Raw genomic sequence first — 24,657 nt, 5'->3', positions numbered from 1 at the left:
GGGAAAAAAGAAAAACCTTCTGCTCCCTTAGCTCTGCTGGAAGCTGGAGGGTGCTAGGCCCCTGTGTAGTAGTGCATAGAATTCTAGCTTTTTTCCTCCTTTCTCTGTATATTGGGCTCAGAGATTACACTGTGTCTCTATGTGAATATGGACAGTTAGCATTTACCAACATGTACCTGTCTACTTTCTCTTGTTTAAAGAAAAGAAAAAAAAACTTTAAAAAATGGGGTTATAGACGGACAGCAAAGGGTGGGTTTGAGATGTTTGGGTGGGTTAAGTGGGCATTTTGACAACATGGCTTCTCCTTTGGCATGTTTAATTGTGATGTTTAATGGACATCCTTGCAGTTTAAGATGACACTTTTTAAATAAAACTCTCTCCCTGGGTGGCTCAGTCGTTAAGCGTCTGCCTTCGGCTCAGGTCATGATCCCAGGGTCCTGGGATCGAGCCCCGCATCAGGCTCCCTGCTCTGCGGGAAGCCTGCTTCTTGTGTTCCCTCTCTTGTGTTCCCTCTCTCACTGTGTCTCTCTCTGTCAAATAAATAAATAAAATCTAAAAATATAAAATAAAATAAAACTCTCTCCTAATGATGACTTGAGCCCTGCCACTCGATGGGAGAATCAGCAGAACCTGTAGGATCTTACTTGGAATTGACATTCTCTATTGTAATTTTGTTCCTGTTTATTTTTAAATTTTCTTTTTGTTTCACTGGAAAGGAAAGATGATGCTCAGTTTTAAACGTTAAAAGTGTACAAGTTGCTTTGTTACAATAAAACTAAATGTGTACCCAAAAAAATCTTTAAAATAAATAAATAAATAAATAAAAGACGTGGGACTGCTATATATATACATATATACATATATATGTAATTTAGTTATTTTTAAAACAAACAAAAAATCTTACAAAGTGGACAGTATTGAAATGAGAAACAAAAAAATCTTACAAAGTGAACAGTATTGAGATGAGGAAGTGAAAGAAATTTGAATCATCAGAAAGGTTTAATTTAGGAAGGAGTCTGGGACTCATGAAAGTAAGAGTAAGTAATCCTGGGAATTGAAGAAAGGGCATTGCTGAAGGCCAAAAATTGAGCCCCGTTTTTGTAAGACCATACTCGTTGGAAAAATAGCCAAAATATTAATAAAAATAGCCAAAAATATGAAAGGCCAAGATGCAGAATGAAAGAGAATCTCAGGAGCAAATAGAAATGAAACACCACAGAAGATAACCACCAGAAAATCCCAAGGGAGGCAAACATTGAAAAGCTCCCTACTGGCACGTCTACTCCTTTCCTGCCCTTCCAGAAATTTTCGTACCAGTCTCCCAAAACTGACTGTGAGATAAGCATGCCGCATTTCCCAGCCACGGCCACGTTACTTAATGTCGTTTTTGTAATTAAAAACACTGATATGTATTAAAATCCACACAACTTGTGAAGTGAAACCTGAGACTTCAAAGGCATTGTTTTTCCCAAGGGGCCACTGTAGGTGAGTCCACAGTTCTTGGAAGACTTGTTTACTCTCTCCTCTGCCACTGGGAGCAAATGTGAGAAGCACCAGCCTAGGAAATGCTAAACTATGCATTTACGGGAAACCATTAGAACTAACAATAAGAACTGTAAATCTAAGAATGTTTGTGCTTAAGGGTGTGTGTGTGTTGAGTTCTAACATCTTCAAAACAATTCAATGCTCCTGATACAAGTCACTTTCTGGTATCTTGAAATAGTTAAAATGTGCTTCTGCAAAAGAAGTTTGGCTTTGATTTAGACAGGCATTTTATCTACTAAAATCACATGCAAAACTGTTCGAGGTGGATTTACAATCGCACTGAATTTGTTTTCTGAAGAGTTCTTTTTTTTTAAGATTATTTATTTTTATTTGTTTGAGAGAGAGACAGACAGAGAGAGTTCTTTATAATCCCAATACTCCCATCTGGTGGCCATAAGAGCTCATGGGCTGAATAAAGTATTGAGATCGGGTTGGCAATGTGTTCCCCAAAATGGGGCTGCTGAGTCCTCTGGTCACAGCAAAGGACCCCGGGACCCAAAGCCAAGGGTGATTTAGGGACACCATATGCTGTGGGTGCAAAGTGTAAAGAAGAAAGGAGGTAAGGGGAAAATAACAGGCATAATAATGGCACCCTCCTCGGGGGTGTGTTGGAGACTGAGTAACGGACCTGAGCACAGTGCCCGCTCCGTGGTAAACACTTAACATTACAGACACTCGTATTATCATTCCCCCAAGATGAAGACACGTGGTGGGTGCCAGTGGAAATCGTCAAAAGACGACTCAAAGTCCCCCTTTTGAAGGGAACTGTGACTTTTGAGGGCAGATCTGAGGGGTAAGATGAAATCCTAAAGGCAGACTCCCCCTCCTAGCACAAAGGTTTCCCAGATAAAAATAGAGAGAGAGGCTAGGAATTTAATGAATGTGGGGAGAACCTCACATCTGAGGTCTGAGCTCGCCTCTTGTTATACATTATAAATTCCTTCAGGAGAAAGGACTCCTTTAAGATTATACATATGGAAAAGGTTTCTATTATAATTCAGAATCTCTCTACATGAAATAAAATCTCTAGGTCTAATGAATATGAAAAACACTGCAGTCCCTGCTGTCCTTGTTCTTCATCACAGAACGTGCGCTGGAGAGGGCACAGGTGTGGAGACCCTGGGAGCATCTTCAGCTGCCTGGGTGGGCAGAAACCTCACAAACATAATGAGTGTATAACCCTTCAGACCCTCCTGAACATCAGAACTTTCACACTAGAAATATTTAGAGCCTAACCTTGCATCTCTCTGCTCCCTGACTACTCAGATACTCATTAGCTATGTGCCCATATATGTTTGGCTCTTGATCATATCCAAGTTAGATCAGAGTCTGCCGACATTGATCAAATCCTCTTAGTACTACTAACTTCTAATGGTTCATCAGGGCACACAGAATATAGGCGGAACTCTCCAAAATGTCTCTCTGTGCATTTTGAAGTTCTGGGCAGAAAGCTGAAGAACCCCAGGGCACAGGATGTGTTTTTATCTTGACTTCCAGGAAAAGGCCGTGACTTTGCAAGATAAAGAAGGATGTGAGAGGTGACCAGCCAGCTTCCTTTATGGGTAGGGATGAATTTAGAGTTCTGTGCCAGTGGGCTCCCGCAGCGGCTGGAGTGTGTTTGCATGGGCTGGAAAGAACACATTTGGCAGGAAGGTACCAATCTGACATATGCAGGGCAGGAAAAATGCCCAGCTAAAACTGTACACCTCCAGAGAATACCAGGTATGACATGAGAAGAACAATAGCATGGGAGCGGACCGATAAGTCTTGGCAAAAAAACAAAGTGTCGAATTAGGGACAGTACCACAAACTCACATGTCTATATATAAATTAACAAAACATAGGTTATAAATCAAGTTAACCTGAAATTTTAGCAAAGGAAAATGAGTGCTGTATCAGACAAAAGAAGCTCTTGGGAGATGGAACAATTACCTAAAATAAAGTGTTGGAAGAAGTATACCTTGTCGAATTTAGAAAGACTAGCTAACATTTATTGAGCACGTAATATATGTCACATATGGTCACATATGCTCAAAGTATTTGGCAGTATTCAGATGGTAAACTGAAGCACAGAGAAGTGATGGACCGGGGATGTAAACGCAAGAGTCCGGCTCCGTTGTCTAAGGTTTTAAGCAACGTCTCTTTAACAGATTAGAGCTAGCCGATAGAGACTGAGAGAAATTCATAAATGATCGTTGCGAGACCATTTCAGTTGAAAGAAAAATGAAATTCTTACAAGATAGGTAAGCTGGCCCAATATCAGATATAATAATGCAGTTTAAGTCTGAGGAAAAACTGGCACAGAGGCAAACAGTGGAGCAATTGGTGATTTCAGCGATCAGAAAAGCTGGGATCCAAACGCCTTCCTTCCCTTGCTGGGGTTCTGAGAAGCCAAGCCTGGCAGAGGTGCTTTCCACACCAGGGCTGCAAGGCATGCAGAGGAATCATGGGCAACGGGGTGGGAACTTTGATTTTGGAGGCAGGAAAATGGTCGTGTTTTCAAAAGGCAGGCAGAGTGAGTAGGGGTAAAGAGAGGATTCTGGAAATTCTGAAGGAGGGCTTAATATCAATCCACATCAAAATTCTATCTTTAAAAATATAGTTTGTAGGGGCACCTGGGTGGCTCAGTGGGTTGAGCATCCGACTCTTGATTTCTTCTCAGGTCATGATCTCAGGTCTTGGGATCGAGCCCCCTATCAGGCTCCGGGCTCAGGGCGGAGTCTGCTTGAGATTCTCTCCCTCTCCCTGCCCCCCCCCCACTCTCTTTCTTTAAAAAAGAGAGGAGAAAAAAAAGAGAGAGAGAGAGGAAAAAATAGTTTGTAAAACACTTAGAAATTAAGCCATCTGAAAACCACTGAATCATGTTTCATATTTTGCATGGGTGGAGGTAATATTCTGGATGAAGGTTTCCAGTTCCTTCAACCCCAGCCTCTGTTGGCAAGAATTTGCCGTGCCGACCGGGTTAGAAAGTGTACCAGCCGTCTCAGCCTGCCGACTCGCGTTGGCAACGGGGAATCTGGAATCAGCTCTTCTGTCACCAACCAGCCAGCCAGTGAGCCTGAGGTAAAACTCTGATTCACAACCTATTTCTACTCCTCACTGTGTTAGCCTAGACCATATGACTAGGTTTCTGCCTCAGTTTCTTTGCCTTGCTCTCTAATTCTGGCGAGTCGGGGAGGCTTACCCTTTGCTCTAATCCACGGGGCCCAGCTTCCTTTACTTCCAGCTGCTGACCTATTGTAAATGGACTGACTGCCAGATGTAAACGTTACCTGTTGCACATCTGCATTTCTCTATAAGAGATAGGAAAAGGGGAATTCCTGCTCGTATGCAGTTTAAATGTTAATAGATATGCCAAATTGCCCTCCGGTGTATCTCTTCAGATTCCAACTTCTACCTGAGTATATGAGAGGACTTATTTTAGCCACACCCATGCGAAACAGCCCACTTTTTAAGTGGAATATTATCAAATTGGACGGCTTCCAGAAGAAAGCAAACAGAATGGCAGAGCTTTATTCATAATTACCAAAACTTCGAAGCAACCAAGATGTCCTTTAATACGTGAATGGATAAACAAACAAAATATAGTGTATCCATACATGGAAAATTATTTAGAACAAATAAAAATAAGTAAGATTTTGTAATGATCAAAGAAAATAAATTTGAAGCAATATTCCCTTTACTTTTATGTTTCTGATTTCTATAACAAAAAATTTTACACAATACACATACCCAGAAATTCCTCCAGATATATGGACATATTGATTAAAGATTTATGTCAAAAAATTATGTAGTGTTGTTAGTAATAGCAAATACCTAGAAACAACTAGATATGTATTAAGAAAGAATTGGATAAGTAAATTATGCTTCCTTTACCCATGGAATACTATAGAGCAGTTAAAAACAGGCAGCACTACATACAGAATACAAGTAAACTCTATGAGGGAAGGAATTATCTTTTTTGTTCACTAATATATCCCAAATAAGCAGGATTGTGAGGGCGTCTGTGTGGCTCAGTCAGTTAAGCATCTGCCTTTGGCTCAGGTCATGATCTCAGACTCCTGGGATCGAGCCCCATTTTGGGATCCCTGCTCAGTGGTGAGTCTGCTTCTCCCTCTCCTTCTGACCCTCCTCCCCGCTTGTACTCTCTCTCTCTCTCTCAAATAAATAAATAAAATCTTTAAAAAAAAAAAGTAGGATTGTACCTGGTACATAGTGAGTGCTCAGTAAGTATTTTTAATGCAAGGTACAAAACAATGTGCAAATAGTGCGGCTTCATTCGTGTGAATAAAAAAGATATATATGTATGAATATATATTTCATAAGTCTAGAAGTATACATAAGAATCTAGTAACCATAAAGAAGAAATGGAGACTGACTGGTAGTTAGGGAGGGAAGTGTGATTTAACCTCACTGTCTTCCTAATTATAAAAAAATAACGTTCTCCAAGGGAATAAAAATAAATATCAACAAAACATCCATAAGGAACTAAAGAATGCCCTAATAGGAAGAAAGGGCAAGATATGAATAGGCAACTCACAAAAGAAGAAAGAGAAATTATCAATGTTCAAACTAATAACATAATGAATGCTAATAAAAGCAACAAATGATCACTTTTTACCTAACAAATTTGTAGAGTAAAAAGATCCTCAAAATGCAGAGTTGGCAGGGGTAGAGGGAAATGGGCACACTCCTTCACTGTTGATGACAGTATAAATTGGTATATCCTTTCTGGAGGGCAATTCAGCCCTCAACAGTATGTAACAATGCACAATAAAGTTAGTTAGATACCACCCTTACATTTAACACAAAGCTATCCAACTGTCAGGAATCAAACAGATGCGAAGGTTGTTTGTACAAAGAGATTCAAAGCAGTGTAGCTTATATACATATATATTAACATGTTAAATATATATACTTGTTTACCAATAGAAGACTAGGTAAATAAATTTTAGTATGTATATTCAATGAAATACTATGCAGACATTTAAAATTATTTATCTATATACTTCTGGATTTGGAAAGCTACTCAAAACATATTGTTGAGAAAAAGAAAACAGGTCAGAAAAGAAAACAACAAACGTTCACATGAAAAAATGAAAAAAAAAGAAGAGAAAAACATAGGAAAATTGTAACAAATATAATACTTAAAGGTTACACATTAGAAGTGTAATCATTTAAATTAGGAATAAGATAAAAGACAAGAATGCCCATTATCACCAGTAGTACTTAATGTTGTACTAGCTGTCCTGGTCATTGTTCTACGAAAAGAAATAAACTGCATAAATGCAGGTTGCAAATAAACAAAACTCATTATTTGTACAATATGATTGAACACCTAGGAAATCCGAGAAAATCACTGAAAAAATATATTATTACAATGAATAGAAGAGTTTAATAAGGATCCAGATATAAGGTCAATGTATAAAAATAAATTGCTTTCTTTTATGAGCAATAGCTACTAAACAACCCCTATATATCATCAACCAAAACTATAAAATGCTTAAACATAAACTTAAGCAGGAATATCCAAGATTGCCCATATGAAATAAACAATCTAAGCCATCACCAAAAGATGTCAAGGGACACCTGGGTGGCTCAGTCAGTTAAGCGTCTGCCTTCGGCTCGCGTCATGATCCCAGGGTCCTGGGATGGAGCCCCACGTCGGGCTCCCTGCTCAGCCAAGAGCCTGCTTCTCCCTCTGCCTGCCGCTCCCCCTGCTTGTGCTCTCTCTCTCTCTCTCTCAAATAAATAAATAAAATCTTTAAAAATAAATAAATAAATCATAAATATTTCCTTCTATCCATTAACCTTGTCCTAATTAACTCTTTAAAAATTATGGGTAAGAATAACTCACACACACAAAAAACTGAGTTACATATAATTATTTTATTTCACAGCCTTTTAAAAAATATAAACCACTAAGTATTTTGAAAAACACACATTGAATAATCACTTAGCAGCCACAATATTACAAAAATAAACCAGAACGAATTGCACAACAGAACAAAATTATTCCTGCTGACTCACTCTGACTAGGAACGCATAATGTTCACTAGGAATGGTAAGTGGACCAGCACCACCACCATTTCTCCACCATCAATTATCACAAACATCAATCACAGGACCCATTCCCAGGAGATCATTCCATTTATACAGAAATCCGTACAATGTATAGATGTCAAGTTAACATCTTGACTTTAGTTCTAGGATACTATTTTTCCTTTTCTCTGGGACACAAGTTCAATGGCAAGGTGGGATAGTGAAGATGATGGAACACCAAGCACATGACTGGCTCAAACCCCTCCCAGGTAGTTGGAAAACGCAAGAAAAAGAAAGTTGTATACTGTGCTGTACAATACAACAGCCACTAGCCACATATGGCTATTTACATTTTAATTATTTAAAATTAAATAAAATTAAAATTTACTTCCTCATTCACACTAGCCACATTTCAAGTGTTCACTAGTCACACATGGCTAGTGGCTACCATATTGGACAGTGCAAATATAGAACATTTCTGTCATCACAGAAAGTTCTTTTGGACAGCCCTGGATGTGGGAAGTGTTTCTTCTTCCTTTGCTTAGGCAGGATGTAGGCTGATTATGGAAGCAGCTTTGAGAAGCAAGTCTTCTCCCAGGATATTCCTAGATAGGTGGTAGAGTCACAGAAAGGAGTAAAGTAGCCTTTCTTTACATAGATTACTTTTTCCTATGTATGAAAGGGATGATCCTTTGATGGGGATCAAACAAGACTCCACCAAAAATCTGTAAGGAGAATTAGAGATACATGAAGCAGATGGGAAAGCAGCAAGGTACAGCCTTCTTTATCCTGTTCCAAACTTCCATAGACTATGTCCTCCAAGGAAGTGTAAGGTTCCCAGGGTCCTCCTCTAGAAAATCCTGATGTGGGGCAAGCATATCGGCTGACTGCGAAAGCCAGTTCTGGCAGGTGTTTCAAGAAAAAACCTAGGATGTCTTCACTCTGCTCACTCTCTGGGCAGAGCAGTGTTGCTTGGAGTACTATTAGTTGTGAAGGAGTTACAGTTTTGATCTGTTTCAGTCATTATGCTCCTTGACAACTGTATTTTGTAACCAGGGCACAGACTGCTAGTTTGTTCCCCAAAGATCCACCATCATCTTTTTTCCTTAGATTTCCTCAGATTTTTTTGTTGAAGGCAATCATCTGTCCAGCTACAAAAACTACATTTCTCATGCAACCTCGCAGATATGACACAGTCTGGCCAATGAGATGTAAGTAAAAGTTGCTGCGCTTCTGAGAAAGCTCTTTAAAAGGAAGCAGAATCAAAATGGTATGCCCTGTTTTCCCTTTCAGCTTCCTTCATCTTCTTGGGGGAGCTGCAGCAACCATCTTGGAACCTAAGGGAAAAGCCAAGGAAACCTCAGGGGCTACCTTGACCCTGACATCTGTGAGCTGCTTAAAGAACACCGGCAATAGTTTACCCCTAACCTCCTAGTCACATGAGAACGAAACAAAACCCCTACTTTGTTTAAGCTACTGTTCGGTCCAGTAACTTCCTACTCTATTTCTGAGGTAGCCATCTGTCTTGATTCCCAATAGGAAAGCAAGATTTCTATCTTACTGTAAAAACACTTGCCTGAAGAATCATATATATTCAATAAAGTTCAATTCATAGAGTCATACTAATAAAACAAAAGTATAAAAATTTTAACTTCAACCTACCCATGTCTACACAGTGCAACAGTGGAAGAAATGATTAGGTTTATTACATAAAATAGCTGCTATTAAGGAAAACAAGAGGATTTTTAGCTTACTTCATCAGGAAGTTTTTTCTGAATGCCTATTATGTTCTGACTATTGTTCTAAGCACAGGTCTGCCCTGATTGCCCACATTCCTATGGAGTAAGATGCTAACTACTCAGATAATTAATCAGATCACTATTTAATCTATAATCTTATTTTGTGTGGACAAAGTAAGAAATGTAGTGTTGAGAATTGAAGTCACTGATTCAACACCCCCGCCAAATTAACTTCAAAGATCTGCAACTCAGTTTTTAGCTTTCCCTTGTATGTAACACAGACACTTGACAGTGATTTCCTAATGATACCAGAGTTTTAATTGTGGTTTTAGCTTAAATAAGCACACCTACCTCAAAGTAGCTATAAAAATTAAAGCCAAAGTACAGAACTCTGTACATATTTTCTATGTACTGTATTAGTACCACTAGCATTCTAAAAGTCCCTAGATTAGTAGGTATAAGTTAGAAAAAGTAAACATTTCCCACTATCCTAAATGGTTTAACTATTTACAATGTTAAAATGCTGGGCCATTAAAAAAAAATGAACTCTTTCGCACTTATTTTGAAACTATAAACAGAATTGGAAATATAAAATGTCAAGCTATAAATGGGGATATTGCATCTATTTTACTCACCTCGTTCCAAGTTTCCACCCCTGCGAATGAACCAAAAACAAATCCTGGCACCTTGTCATTCCCAGAAAAGCCAGTACATGGCACACTCTGGGTAAATTTTATCTCTTTTTCTGTGGAACTGCACCAGATGGCATCAGTCCTGCATCTACAGCTGTGCCCTAAAATTGAAGTTCAGACATAGGAATCTACTTTATTAGACATTTCAGATTTTGCAGGTGTGAGTGTGATGTTGTTCTCATTCAACTGAAAATGGTTCTCTTTCCAAGTGGAACTGCTGATTCATTGCACTTACAGGTTTGGAAATCAGCGACACAATCAAGATTATCCTAATAAGATTTGAAGTCATTTCAAACAACTGAAATTTAGAGACAACACTGAAATAAGAACACTTGAAATAAAATACTAGTATTTCCTAATAATTGAATTATGGCCTATTTCCTCACGACGTAAGAAATTCAACTAGGCTTCTAGCATCGCTGAAGAATCACTAAAAACCTTTTATTGAAAATAGAACATAAGAATCTTCTATAATCAAATTATATGATAGCAGTTATTTTAAACGTTCCTGACTTTTCAAATATTTTCATGTCTAGCCCACATGCATACCATCTTCAAAAATAGACTTGGTTTAGTGATAGTCAGGATCAGAATGTGGTCAGTGGATAGAACAGCCAACATGCACAAACTGGGAACCTAGACCCTGGTGGGTGTCAAAGCATTAGATCAAGAATATACCAGTAGCAAAAAAAAAAAAAAAAAGTGAGCTCAAAAGTAGTTCTTATTTGGGAGACTGGTCTTTGTTGAGTTTTGGGAAACTGATGATTGAATAAACAATAGAAAAAGGCAGCTTATATATGGGGTGTCCCAGTTTCAAAAGCAGAGTGCCTAACCAAGCAAGGGCAAGGCAGGAGATGAACAGCAGCAAGTTCTGAGAGCAAATGTGAGGGACCTTAATTTCCAGAGTTTAGGGCCAAGTTCCAAGCAGAGATTAAATAACAGGAATAAATATTCATTTTTTTGGCCTAGACAAATGGGAACTTAGTAACTAATAATTAGATTACAAGGAGGTTATAAAATGGCACTGGGCACAAGATAGAAAAGTAACCACCCTTTCACAGGGAGCAGAGTCAGTAGAACCACCCAGAGCTTGGCTTCATATGGGGACGGGACGGCAGCAAACTACTCACCCTGAGTTCTCTAGTCTCCTCTCTAGAAGAGTCAGGAGGGTTTAAACCTCTGGACACCAGGGGCACTGCTGGGAAGATTAAAGGATTACAAACTCAAGAAGTCACAGAGGTGTTTAAAATAATTTACCTTCTGGTTATTTATAAAGTATGAAGTGATTGTTTTCTACCCTTGTAAAAAAATAATTGCTAATTAACTACTCCCCCCACTCATCTTCAATGTCCATATTAACCATACAACCCAATAACTAAATGCTACTGCAGGGGTGTCAATCAATTACAGAACTATTGCTCAAAATACAAGATAGAGTCACTGCAGTTGATTCTGGGATTCAAACTGGAAATTCAAAACAAGTCGTACCATAGCTCTGATAAAGAGAAGTATAGATAGATAAATAGAGATATAGAATTACATATATTTATATAAAGAGAATTATATGTATATTTCTATATGTAGAGAGAGAAATATATATACACACACAGTTATACTTCATTTAAAACAGGGCTGTTCTAGGAAAGTGAAATAGAAATGTGGGAAATTATCTGAATGTCTCAGCCAAAAAAATTTTCCCATTTACCTACATGAGAGTATTTTTTCCTTCCCTAGAATTATCAAAATAATTGTCTTCCACATCACTTTCGTATTATCCACTTAGGCAAAACTTAGTATTTCTTGTTTTTATCCTCTCTACATGGTCCTTGTACCTAAAATTAATAAATATTTTCAATATTCAGTCATGACACGGACAGCTCATCCCACCTTAATGTGACTGAACCCAAATCTTCCCTTACTGAAGACAAGTATATCTGCATTCCGTATTTCAACTCCAAGGCCCCCTGCACTGTTTTCCAGAAGAGCAAAATGATTATTACAATTGTAAACACTCCTCACATCCCATTCTAATATCTAGGCTCCTCTGCATAGACACTGATTCTTGCACTTAGTTAGAAATCAGTTCGGCTCCTCCAGTTCTAGTAGAAAGCTCATCGGTTCTAAGATCCTAGGTCCTAGGACCCTAGGATCCTAAGATCGGTTTCCTCGATCCTAACCTCTCACTTTTTTAGGCTCTGGGTCTTCAGAAGTTCAGCTACAACCAGGGACAAAGTGAAATCAAGGGTGGTCCCCGCTTACCATTTGCAGCGAAGGTCCCTCTCGGGTTGTCCCGGTCCTCTCCGTGCAAGGCTGCCTCTTACCAGCTGTAACTGCAGTGGTGGTCTTCAGCGCAACAGCTCGGTTCCAGAACTCGAGACGACATAAATCGAGGAAAAAGCATCTGGAAGATGAAACTGTTATTCCCCCAAACTGACAGTGCCTGGAGGGTGCTTAGGGCATATTAATAAGAAGTTTAATGCTGCCCGCCAATCTTCTGGCAAATGCTCTAGTCACGTAACCTGAAACGACAGCCTTGCTCCTCTTTTTCCTGTTGCCTTACAACGTGTGAACAGTATACCTCTTTTCATCACCCCCAAGGCATCTCCCAAATGACTCGCTAACGCTCACCCTCCCGCCGTTTGAGATTCTAAACCCACCTGGTGTGGCAACTCATCAGGCATCATTGGGGTCGGTGGCTAGAAGAGGAGTAGGGATTAAGGGGAAGAAGGGCCACTGAATCCTCTCTGGCACGGTCAGACGAACCCCATTTAGCGTCTGCCAAAGCGCAAAGATATTTAAAGCAGTATTTGGCATACTCTTTCCTCCTGCTTCCTGTCCCAAAGCCCACACTTTCTCAGTAATTTGGACATTAAGGTTGACATTCGATTTGGGATATCAAATTTGGTTTGGAAGTGGTTGGATTGAATTATCTGATTTAGTTTTCCTTCCTTTCCGCACAAGCTAAAATGCAGTGGGACTGGGAAGAAGAGCTTGCAGGTGCCCAAAGCCATTCGGCTCCAACCGCCGAACATCTCTCTTTCTCCATCTCTCGACCCCGGAAAAGCTGAGGGTCCGTCCCCTAGAGCACAGCGCCAGCCCAGACCCCATACACCCGCCGCGCCTGGCAACCGAGCGTGCTTCGAGCCCAGAACCACCCCGAGGGGGGTAGAAACTCGCCCCTCCGCAGACCCCTTCCACACCCGAACGAACCTGCCAACGCTACAACCGAGCCTGGCACTGGAACCTGGGCGGCCACGCGCACAGGGAATCGAGGTTGAGACCCAGCCCGGCGCCCGCGCAGCTCCGTGCCCTCCCGCTAGTGCCCGCGCCTTACGGGTCACACCGCTTGCTCGCGGGAGAAACCCCAAGGCTCCCGGTGCACGGAGAGACGCCCGGGCTGGAGCGCCCCGGCCGTGCTGGCCACAGAGTTCTTCAGCTGCTTGATGACCACGAAGAGCAGGAGGAAAAGTAAGAAGAGCAGGAAGAAGAAGAGCGCCAGGTAGAGCAGAAAGTTGAGCTCCCACTCCATGCTGGAGGCGCCGGCGCTCGGTGGCAGTGCGCGCTGGGCGCGGGTAGCGGCCGCGGGGCAAGGCTTGCAGCCCGCTCTCCCACCTCCGGGTCTCCTCCGCCCGCGTACGGGCGCCCCACGTTGGGCGCCTACTCCGCGGTCCGTGCTCGTCCTCCCCCAGCTCGGAGGAAAAGCGCCAAGGAGCTGGTTAATCCCAGCTCCGCCTCTCCCAGCAGGCACAAGAGCCTCCCGCTTCGCTGAGATCCTCTCCTGCGCTCTTGGGGACGTGAGCGGATTTTTCTAGGAGCGAATTTTGCGGGCGGGGACACCAGGAGAAGGGGTCATGGCTCAGTCCCCCAAGGGGTGTTGGGGCTGGTGTTTGGCAAATGATCTTAAGATCTCCACCCCCAACATTCAATGGGTCCCTAGCCCTCTCCCTTCCTAATTAATTTCTTTCATTATTTTCCCCTGTCCTGGTTTTCCCAAAGGGGAAAGATGCCATGGCCCAGAAACCCAAAAGAATGAAAGATAGCAGTGAAGGTGGGGTCTAGAGGGCTGAGGTGACTTCACCGTGCCAAAGTGAATTCCAGTTCAAGCTGCCTTGCTCTCCAGAGTTGCAGATGCACTCAGTACAGAGTGCTCTTTTCCATGGACAACAGCTCATTTAGGAAAGCATTAAGAACAAAACGCATTTCAAAAGTTATATTGTACAAAGCTTCAGAACCTTGACTTGAAATTGAATTTCCTTGGTGGAAAGCAAAAATAAAACAACAATAAACAATTACTCGAAATGCTCCCTTAAGTCCCTAACACCTCTCTGTATTTAAGATCACCCATAACCTATACGGTGCAGCTTGTAAAGAAATCCAGTTTATCAACTGCTGTGTAACAAACTGCCCAAAACTTAGTGGCTTAAGACAACACAAACCTTAGTTCTCTCTCATGGTTTGAGACACTCTCACAGAGTCAAGAGTTTGGTAGCACTTAACTCGGTGATTCTGGCCTGGGGTTTCTCATGAGGTTACAATTGGATGTCAGGCAAGGCCATAGTCACCTGAAGGTTTGAATGGAACTAGAGAATCCAGTTCCAGGGTGGCTCACTTAGATGGCTGACAAGTGGTGCTGGCTGTTGCTGGGAGGCCTCAGCTCTTTGCCTGGTGGGCTGCTTATGTGTCCTTACAACACTGTGCTGGCTTCCCCCAGAGCCAGTGACCCAAGAGAACATGACAGAAAGTGCAGCGCTCTTCGCAGCTAGCATAAGAAGTGGTATGCTATCACTTCTGCGATGTCCTGTCAGTCCCACACAGAGCCTTACTCAGTGAAGGAGTCCAAGGACATGAACACCAGGGGTAACGACGGCCGGGGGCCATCTTGTAGTCTGGCCATCAAAGCTGCTAATGCAACATACTGTCATTGTCCATTCTGTTGGCCTCCAAATTCATTTCATTGTTTATTTGTGAAGAGATGGGAGGGGCCCCCTGGGCTGAATTCCGGGAATAAATAAATGCTGACATACATATCCCAGATTATTTACTGGTCTGCCCATAATAAATAGCTGTTCCAGGGATGGCAAGGGGTTCAAAGAAACAGGTTGGTGTGGAAAAAGCTGGGAACTGGAAGTCTCAAGGACCCCAATCTAGTTTCCACTCCACTGGTCAGTGGTCACTTCGGTTCTCTGACTCAGTTCCCTCACCTATAATATACCTTGCGTACCTTTTCCCTGGGTTTGTTGTGAGGATCAAAAATGAATGCAATGTTGAATAAGAATGTGTTTTGTTAGGTAAATGTCAGATACTATTATCAATCTGTTACTGAGGATCCCCAATGTACAAAAATGTACTGTATAAAATGTCCAGGTCCCAGGCCTCTCACCAAGCACTGTATTGTGTAAGATCTCTCTCTCAATAACATTATTGATCCATCCTCAAGGCAGTAGTGTGCTGACTCACAACATTTTTTTGAAAACTTTTGCAAGGCATTTGCTAAAATACAGCTATTATGAAAAATTAAATCGTGTAAGCTTACAACTAAATAATGTTAACAACAAAGGTAATAAATACTCAAAATTCATTACTTCCACATTATTTTACTATATTTCACTATTATCTATGCACCTGAGGTTATGTACATCTGTTGTAACTATATGGCTACATATTATATAATAGTATATTGCTGTACGTCTCTTCTCAACTGTGTTCAGATGTCATGTGGGTAGCCAGGAATTGGCCACGGTAGGAGCCTTTGCCCTTGGAAATGTACGAACGCTACAAATCAGGGCCAGAGTCATTTGTTAAACACTTAACCACCACACCATGGCTCATGGAGCTCCTGAGGAAAATTTGAAGTCTTATATAAGTAAAGCAGAGATTTGTGGGTTTTTTTTTTTTTTTACTACACAGAAACACCACATGTTCCTACTGGTAGAATTCTCCATTTTATCTAATCTTGACAGGAGGACAGACTCCAGTGAGTGCTTTCCACTGCCACCTCCTGCTATGGAAACCAAGAGGTTCAAATACATCTTTTACCCACTCCTGATACAGTGCAGGAAGAAGGTCAGGAAGAGCCATGCCAGAAACTCGGCCAAATATCCTTGCTTCCCAAGACTCTGAAGCTTGGGAGCGGACAGAACAGGAGGAGATGTTTGGAGGTCAGATGCATTCTGGGTAGCAGAGGAGCTCTGAAAGCCAGACCAGTCCCAGGAGTGACCTGGGTTTGGCTCTTGTTACCTGCCTCTCAAGGCATCCTTGATTCCTGCCCTTTCCCCAGATGTGGCTCTCCTGCCTCTCTTCCATTCTGTGAGCTTCCACTGGTTTTTCTAGTACATCTCCTTATTGTAGCAAGGAATGGTGGTTAATGCTATCTTGCAGATGCAAATATTGACCAAGAAAGCATTACCTACACACTCTGCATATATTATGCACTCATAATCAAAAAAGTGTTTGGTAGAAAAGACATATGCCATTTGGTACATTGCCATCCAGATATCCAAGTTATTAAAGGATGGAGATAAAAACAGAGAGGTTAAGTGACCTGCTTAAAGCCACACAGCTAACAAGTGGCAAAATTGGGATGTGAATCCAGGGAGTTTGGCTCCAAAGCCTTCACGCTCAACCCCTATGATGCACTGCCTCACAGGGGAAAGTACCTCTTTCTTGTGTATGACCATCAAATTAATACCATATTTTTTTCTTTTGAGTGTCAAACTTAAGGAAAATAAATTTCAAGAAACCCATACCTTCTGCTTACTTACATCTTGGGTCCTTCCTTTGAAATCTTCAACACCAAAGCTTCAAATGAGTGAGTGTTTGCCTGCAGATGAGGAAAGAGGCCAACAGATGAAAGTTTTATGTCACCAAGCTCAAACCCATTTCAGCCTTCCTGACCATAACTGTTTAGATTTTCCATTTATCTGAGCAGCTTAAATAGATTTATAAATACTAACTAATAAATCCTCATAGTCACTCTCAATAGAATTCTCTTTAAAATAATGTTGCTACAACAAAAAAATAACTTATGACATTTATTAGATGCTCCCAATGCTTTTTAGCTTCTGGTCATATTTACACACCTCATAAGATGGTCTGAATTTCAGTTTCTATTATATAAATGACTCCATAGAAATAAGATACAATATTTCTCTACCTAAATATGCATATTAATGGAAATCCATAGAAAGAAAACCCAACCATTTTAAAAGGCAGAAAGGACACTTACTTTATATAAGAGCTTGGCTGGTTCTAGCATCTAAAAAGAAAGCCCTTGTGCACAAACTGGTAAAACAGACAGACTATGTCATTACAATCCCATACCACTGCCCATAAAGTTGACCCCATATATGCTTCCACTTAACACGTCGACTACTCATAGTTAGACTTTATGTATCTTTCAAGTCCTCAGTCCCCTCCTCACAAGTCTCAAAGCAACTGGATATTGCCCCTGGGCTGCTCCAGGTCCTGGCCTATGGACAGCTATGGTGTATATATCAGAATAGGGTTCTCTATCCCTTTGCCTGCTCTGTTCCTCCTCACCCTCACCTCTGCTAGGGAGGAATCTTTTATCATAACAAGCATCAAAACTATTTATGAGAAGTGATTAAGGGTAGGAATAGAAGAATTTGTCTTATAAATGTGCTTCTCTAAAGAGTCTAAAGACCTAAGAAAACACAAAAGGAAGGACAACAAAATTCTACTGTCACCATCCCCGGGTGAAACCTTCCTGGACTTACCCGTTGGGGGTAACCTGCAGAATGGAAGCAGTTTCCCCAAGGCAAGGGAAGGACAAAACTGGGAGACTAGAGAAAAAGATTTCCAGGTATCTTTCTAAGGCTAATTCAGTTTGGTCTGAAATGAACCCAAAAGAAATGGAAGAAATATTTTTACTCCATGCTCTGGCCTCAAAATGTGCTGTTGACCATGATTATTAACACGGGGTTGTTAAGTAACTACACACCTTTCCAGGTGCTCTGGACCTCAAAAACTGGGTTACAGGTAGATGGCTTCTGCTTAGATGGAATCTCCTGTAAAGCACTCATTCACGTGCTGAGGATGAGATCCATTCTCTGCGGAAGTTCCCAGGCCCTAAGAAGCTCTGTCCTAGCTAATCAGGGCCTGAATCACCCAGTGATCCTGGCAATTCTTAATGGCCCCAAATATCCCAGCGCATACTATTCATGTCCCTCTGACACCCCAAATCCCTTGCTTCTTCCCCATACACAAATGTACCACCATGTTCATTTCTAGGCGATACAAACTGGGCTTCCTTGGAATTGCCCCCTTATTACACTCTTTAAAACTCCTACCACCCTCTGGGTCAGAATTAGAATATCTATGGGAATGTTTACTGCTGTAGACAGCAGAAAAGTGAGTTGTTCTACTTCAGGGAGTCATATTAAGTTAGCCAAGAGTTATTGTAAGACCCCGACAATTGGATTTGCTTTCCACACCCTCATCTCTTTTCCTACTCCATCCCAAAAGAATGACTGTAGCAGTTTTGCAATACTAACTCTTCAAGAAATAAGTAAAATGTAAATGATAAACTGCTTAAATCTCACATAACCATTTAGGAATTCCAGTGGGAAGGAAGGAAGGGAGAGAGGGAGGGAAATCTAAGGAAGAAATTTATTTGAGGGGTATGTGGGAGATCATCCTATGTGGGTAGCCTTTGAAACCCAGAATTCACCACTAAGAATAATTCTAGACCCTGTCCTTGGTTTAGAATGTCTTAAAACGCAACAGAAGATGCCTAAGTCTGTCCAATATTGAAAAAAATTAAGTGACAGATTGTGCTAACAGCTAAACACTATTTCTTTAATTTAGACTCTTTCCAGTAAGTTAGCAGTAACACTAGAAAAAGTCGATGTGACTGTGGCTGACTCTAGACTTGATCAATACTATGTCATGTAGCAAAATAAAAAATCTGAGCATTATAGAGCAATAGATCTTTTGTTTAGCACAACCTCAATAATGGCAGTGGTGAAACTGTCATTTCTAATGGAAGGTCTGCGAACTTCTGTATGAGCTGATAATAATCAGAGCCGTGGGCTTGCAGATGCACGTGCACATACATAGGACTAAAATTACACTGCCACAAGGGAAAAAGAAATTGGAAAAAAAAGTAGAATTTGTATGTAACCCATACTCCTTGTGAAATGCCAGCTTGTAAGATCTGGTGACCTCAGCAACTGGGGCCTGTATTCCCAGATCTAGGGATCCAAGCTGCCTTTTAGACATACACACAGGCAAACTGGCAATGAACAGACTTGGGTCCTGGTACCAGCCATATACACTCTACCTTATACTGTACTGCACAATGATGAGAGTGTCTTGAGTCCAATGGCTTGGACATGTATCTTAGCTTCATCTCTTGCTAGCTGGGTAACCTTGAAAACCTTTGGTTGCCTAAGAAGCACCTCATCCCTCTTTCTTCCTTATTAATAGAATCCTGACTTTATTCAGGTACCTACCTCTTTCCCAGGTACCCCATGTGACTTAGAGGAAACTGTATTGGGGATGTGCATCCTAGTGATCTAAAAGTCATTCAGTAAATACGATGATTTTTTTTTTCAGTCTAGGAGGGGCATATGACATAAATTGACCTAATCTAATTGAAGAAAAGTATTATCAGTTTCCAAAAAAGAAAACAAAACCACTGTAGGTATCTAAAGTAGGGAAATTGGTTAGGCAGCTGTTGAATGAATGCAAGATGCAAAACAGAGAAGTACCACAAGATTATAGTCCCCTGGGCTAGAGGTAAAGTACCACAAGATTATAGTCCCCTGGACTAGAGGAGCAAAGGGGAAAATGGAATTACACAGAGTCAATGGTCACTGTTACCCAGAGCTCATAATCACTGTTACTCAGAGCCTGTAATCTCTGTTACCATAATTTATGTCCAAGACTTCTGGAAATTGCAAGCCTACAATAGACTCCGGAGTTCCAAAATAGTCGTATCAGACAGATCCTGCTGCCAGTACAATTGTTGTTTAGGTGGGGAGACAAATTCATAGTGCTTGCTAATCCACCATCTTCCCAGAATCCTCCTTCTTTTTTTTTTTTTTTTAAAGATTTTATTTATTTGACAGAGAGAGCACAAGGAGAGGGAGAGAGAGGGAGAAGAAGGCTCCCTGCTGAGCAAGGAGCCCGATGTGGGACTCAATCTAAGGACCCTGGGATCATGACCCAGGACGAAGGCAGCCACTTAACTGACTGAGTCACCCAGGTGTCCCATTTTTTTTTTTTTAATTGTGGTAAAACACACTTAAGATAAAATTTATCATCTTAACCATTTTTAAGTGTACGGTTCAGTGGTATTAAACACATTCATTATGTTGTGCAACCATCATGACTATCCACCTCCAGAACTTTTTCATCTTGCAAAACTGAAACTCTGTACCCACAATAACTCCCCATTTTTTCCTCTCTCCAGTCCCTGGCAACCACCATTCTACTTTCTTTCTCTATGAATTTGACTACTCTAGTACCTTATATAAGTGCAATCATACAGTATTTGTCCTTTTGTGACTGGCTTATTTCATTTACCATAATGTCCTCAAGGTTCATCCCCATTATAGCGTGTGTCAGAATTTTCTTCCTTTGTAAGGCTGAATAGTATTCTGTAATGGTTCATTTCATTTGTCAGCTTTATTGGACCACAGGGTGTCCAGACATTTGGTCAAACATTATTCTGGGTGTATCTATGAGGGTGTTTCTGGATGAGATTAACATTCACTCAGTAGACTGAGTAAAGCAGATTGCCCTCCCTAATTACTTATTTATTTTAATAATAAATAATTATCTATCTATCTATCTATCTATCTATCTATCTATCTATCTATATCTTCTATTGGTTGCTTCTCTGGAGATCCTTAACTAATACATATTTCATTGTATGTATATACCACTCTTGTAGATACCTTTTGAATAAAACAGGAGCTTTATCATATGATCTAAATCATTAAAATAATCTACTTTGGTTATTGGTTATAAGAAGACATACATATATGCCCTCTGAAGAACTATTTCCTGTAGAGTGCAAGTATGCTTAATGCAGAAAGCCACAATACTATTTAATATATGTGAAAATTATTTCTCCTTGGGATTTTCTGTATTTAGAGAGACCAATTCCACAGTGGTTAAGGTATCAGTTTGGTATTATTGACTCTGCAGTATGCCATATCAGAAGGCCTGTTGTCATAAATACTGGTTAGAACATAAACAGAAACTCTTGGTGAAAGAGAGAGATTCTATAGGGCTCCACTTGAAAATACATCTGGATATTCCTTTTGTAATCCCCACCACAAACAGCCAACATTGACTGCCCACCCAAGCCTCCCTCTGGTTTTTGTATCAGCTGTTTGGAAGCCACTGTGAATCCATCCAAGGAACCTTCTCACCCTCCCCAAGGAAATCATTACTTCAAACTAGAGGCTGCTGGCTTGGGAGAGACAAAGTCTCTTTCTTAGCTTTTTTTTATTTAATGGATCTGAGCATCTAAACACTAAGATGAATGGCACCATAGAGATAGCAACCTTTAAAATATTTTTCAAGAATTCAAAAGGTATAGGTTATGAATTCAGCAATAAAGAGATTGTTCTATTATTTTCTGTGACTTGAAAAGCATTGTAAAAAGAAAATGTTCAGGGCGTTTGTGAATTACCTGTATTTGAATACTAATACTGTCTTGAGGTTTCCTTTTGCTCCATCGCAGATACTGTTGGTTGAACTGAGTGCTATTATAGCAATTACTCAGTAATGAAAACGAAGGTTTGTGACATCTGAAGAAAATGCATATTCTCTGTAGGCTGTTGCACACCTGGCTCTCTGTGTGGCCCTTCATAATCATGATCTCTTCATGTGTTGTATGGCTAAGCTGGTGGGCTACGATTGAAACTTACACCACCAAGAATTTTCTTTCTCCACCCACCGCAGCTGGTGGTGGAACCATTTCTCACCTATGAGAAAAGATGAACACACAACTCAATACACAAAACTGAGCACCTGCTACCTACATATTTTTTTGGCTCTTCGTGTTTTCTTCTATCTTGTGTATTTTGTCAGATAGAAAAAAATCTATCGCAAGAAGAAAACAGCCATATCAGTTTCATCATTTTGCTGATGCCTTAGCTATATTTGCTGGTATGATTTTTCTTCCTTCTCCAGATTTCTTCAGAGTTTCTGGTGTTGTGGAAAGAACACTGGTTGGAAACTTCAGAAGCCTGGATTCTCACCATCCCCTGCTAGCATGAGCCATAACATTAGGCATGTCGTTAACTTCTCTACGCTTCTGTTCCCTAACTTAGGGGATTGAACATAATTATCTTCATGTCCCTTCTAGCTCCAAAATTCAAATGACTTATCGTTTTTCCTGCCAAAACCAGGGGTGGCAGAAGAGTGAGAGTATCTGTGTGAATTGTTCCCAGCTGCCACGACGACAGGGTAGGCTTGGAACCCAGAGCGCCTTCTTTCTCGAAAGGAAAGCAATTTGTTCCCAGAAGGGCCTCTGGCACATTAACAGAAGAGGTTAGTTAACCACTGCTCACCCCCAGCCATGACATTTTTCTTTTAAGTAAGTAGAATTATTCACATGTAACCTACATATCAGCTGCTCCAAAAAACAACCACTTTTCCCCTATGTGCAAACCATAAGCAGGACTCAGCACAACGTGGGTTCCTCTAAAAGAGAAAATCACTCCACAAAACATGACTGAGCAACACAGAATTTACTGAAGGGAGACTAAAGGGAGAATTTAGACCACAGAGCAAACAAATATCCATTAGACAGTTCTGTCACTCCCGAAGGCCCTGGTTGGCTGTTTGAGCAACTTTGGGCACTCTCTCCTTTTAACACCGTCTTCCCCGACAAAGTTATTATTTTCTTTCCTTTGCTTTCTTTGTTATGCAGGAAACCTGAGCACCAACCTGAGCTAGCTCCTACCAGTAGGCTATCAAATTCCGTTTTAAATAAAATCGACCCCACCGATAAGGTATTCTACAAGTTGCCAAGAAGATATTCTCCCCCTGAGTACTACACACATAATTCTTCAACTTCTCTGATCAAGCCCAAATCATTTCCAAGTAAGAAAGAGTATAAGAGAAAAGTTGTATTAATAAGACCTGCCAGGTAGGCTGCTGAGGACAGGGCTTCATGCGCAGTGTAACTGTATGCACTGTTTGTATTCTCTTTCAGATTAGAATAAGTAAAACTCCACTGTGGCTAAAATCAACAACACACGAAACAACAGGTGCTGGCAAGGATGTGGTGAAAGGGGAAGCCTCTTGCACTGTGGGTGGGAATGCAAACTTGTACAGCCACTGTGGAAAACAGTATGGCGGTTCCTCAAAAAGTTAAAAATAGAACTATCCTATGACCCAGCAATTGCGCTACTAAGTATTTACCACCAAAATACAAAAACACTAACTCAAAGGATACACGTGTCCCTGTGTTTATAGCAGCATTACTTTCAGTAGCCAAGATAGGGAAGCAGTCCAAGTGTCCATATATATGTGTGTATACTATATATATATATATATAATGGAATGTTATATATATAATGGAATATATATATTGGAATATATATATACACACATATATATAATGGAATATTATTCAGCCATAAAAAGAATGAAATCTTGCCGTTTGTAAAATGACATGGATGGAGCTAGAGTATTGTGCTAAGCAAAATAAGTCAGAGAAAGACAAATACCATATGATTTCACTCATATGTGGAATTTAAGAAACAAAACAAATGAACAAAGGGGAGAAAAATGAGAGAGACAAACCAAGAAACCGACATTTAACTATAGAGAACACACTGATAGTACCAGAGGGGATGGGAGGTTGATGGGGGGATGGACAAAATAGGTGATAGGGATTAAGGAGTGCACTTGTGATGAGCACTGGGTGATGCATGGAATTGTTGAACCACTACATTGTACACCTGAAACTAATATAATACCATATGTTAACTAACTGGAATTAAAATAAAAACTTAAAAATCAAACAAAAACAAAAACAATAAACCCTCCATTGTACAGGCTTAAAAATGAAGCTTTCTACATCCCACCACCATAAGAAAATGGTTTTACTAGTTTTCATCTAACTTTGAACAAAAATTGGTCTCATCTTAAAGATTATTTAATACTAGAGAGTATTGAGCATTTTTGTTATCAAGCACTTGACAATCCATTATTTTATATCTTTTGTAACAACACAATAATCATTTCACGACAGTATTATAAAGCTAGAGCTGTTTGGTATTCATGCTTTTCTAACAAGGTTTGCAGATTTACTCTGCCAAAGAAATAATGTGACAACATTTGCTCTCAACTTCAACATAAGCAGAAAATTAATTTGAAGGACAGTTGTTTGCCCATCACTCTATGATAAACTATTGATAATCATGTTTGTAAAATAATTCATGCATAATAACAGTGTTTCTAAAACTATTGTACAGACTGTGATTTTTTTAAATACCATGAATTAAATTGTGAAGTTAGCCTGCAAAGATGTGGAAATTATACTCTTCAGTTAGTGAAATATATTAAGGATAAAATAATTCTGTTTTTTCAGTGAACTATTAAATGAAAAACAGTCTTTCTCTAAAGCTTTTCTAAAGGAAAGTAAATGCACA

At 40.3% G+C, this 24,657-nt stretch overlaps 1 protein-coding gene across 12 annotated transcripts; it reads right to left on the bottom strand.

The window, feature by feature from the left end:
* Positions 1-7,415: 7,415 nt before the first annotated feature.
* Positions 7,416-22,038, bottom strand: SMIM43 (small integral membrane protein 43). 12 transcript variants are annotated; one of them, XM_081811940.1, is made up of 7 exons: positions 21,684-22,038; positions 16,780-16,838; positions 12,278-12,419; positions 11,724-11,850; positions 11,149-11,213; positions 9,962-10,119; positions 7,416-8,924 (listed from the first exon to the last, which is right to left on the bottom strand). In XM_081811940.1, the coding sequence occupies exons 1-4, from the start codon at positions 21,867-21,869 to the stop codon at positions 11,809-11,811; spliced, it is 429 nt and encodes a 142-aa protein (XP_081668066.1). In that variant the 5' UTR covers positions 21,870-22,038; the 3' UTR covers positions 7,416-8,924; positions 9,962-10,119; positions 11,149-11,213; positions 11,724-11,808. The 12 variants fall into 12 exon arrangements, 8 of the variants coding, with proteins under 8 accessions (XP_081668066.1, XP_081668065.1, XP_081668067.1 ...); XM_081811939.1 differs by having other exon boundaries at positions 11,728-11,850; XM_081811941.1 differs by having other exon boundaries at positions 7,416-8,312; positions 11,728-11,850.
* Positions 22,039-24,657: the final 2,619 nt, after the last annotated feature.

This window comes from Leptonychotes weddellii, chromosome 2 (genome assembly GCF_054177405.1).
Source record: "Leptonychotes weddellii isolate Sample4059 chromosome 2, ASM5417740v2, whole genome shotgun sequence".
Classification (NCBI taxonomy): Eukaryota; Metazoa; Chordata; class Mammalia; order Carnivora; family Phocidae; genus Leptonychotes; species Leptonychotes weddellii.
This window is presented reverse-complemented; position numbering and strand designations above follow the sequence as displayed.

Coding starts and splice junctions, on each gene's coding strand:
- SMIM43 (XM_081811940.1), bottom strand. CDS start 21,869: ATGATTATGAAGGGCCACACAGAGAGCCAGGTGTGCAACAGCCTACAG. Junction 16,839..21,683: donor GTATTAGTATTCAAATACAG/GTAATTCACAAA, acceptor CCTCATCTGCAG/GCAAACACTCACTCATTTGA. Junction 12,420..16,779: donor TCAAAGGAAGGACCCAAGAT/GTAAGTAAGCAG, acceptor TTCATCTTCCAG/ATGCTTTTTCCTCGATTTAT.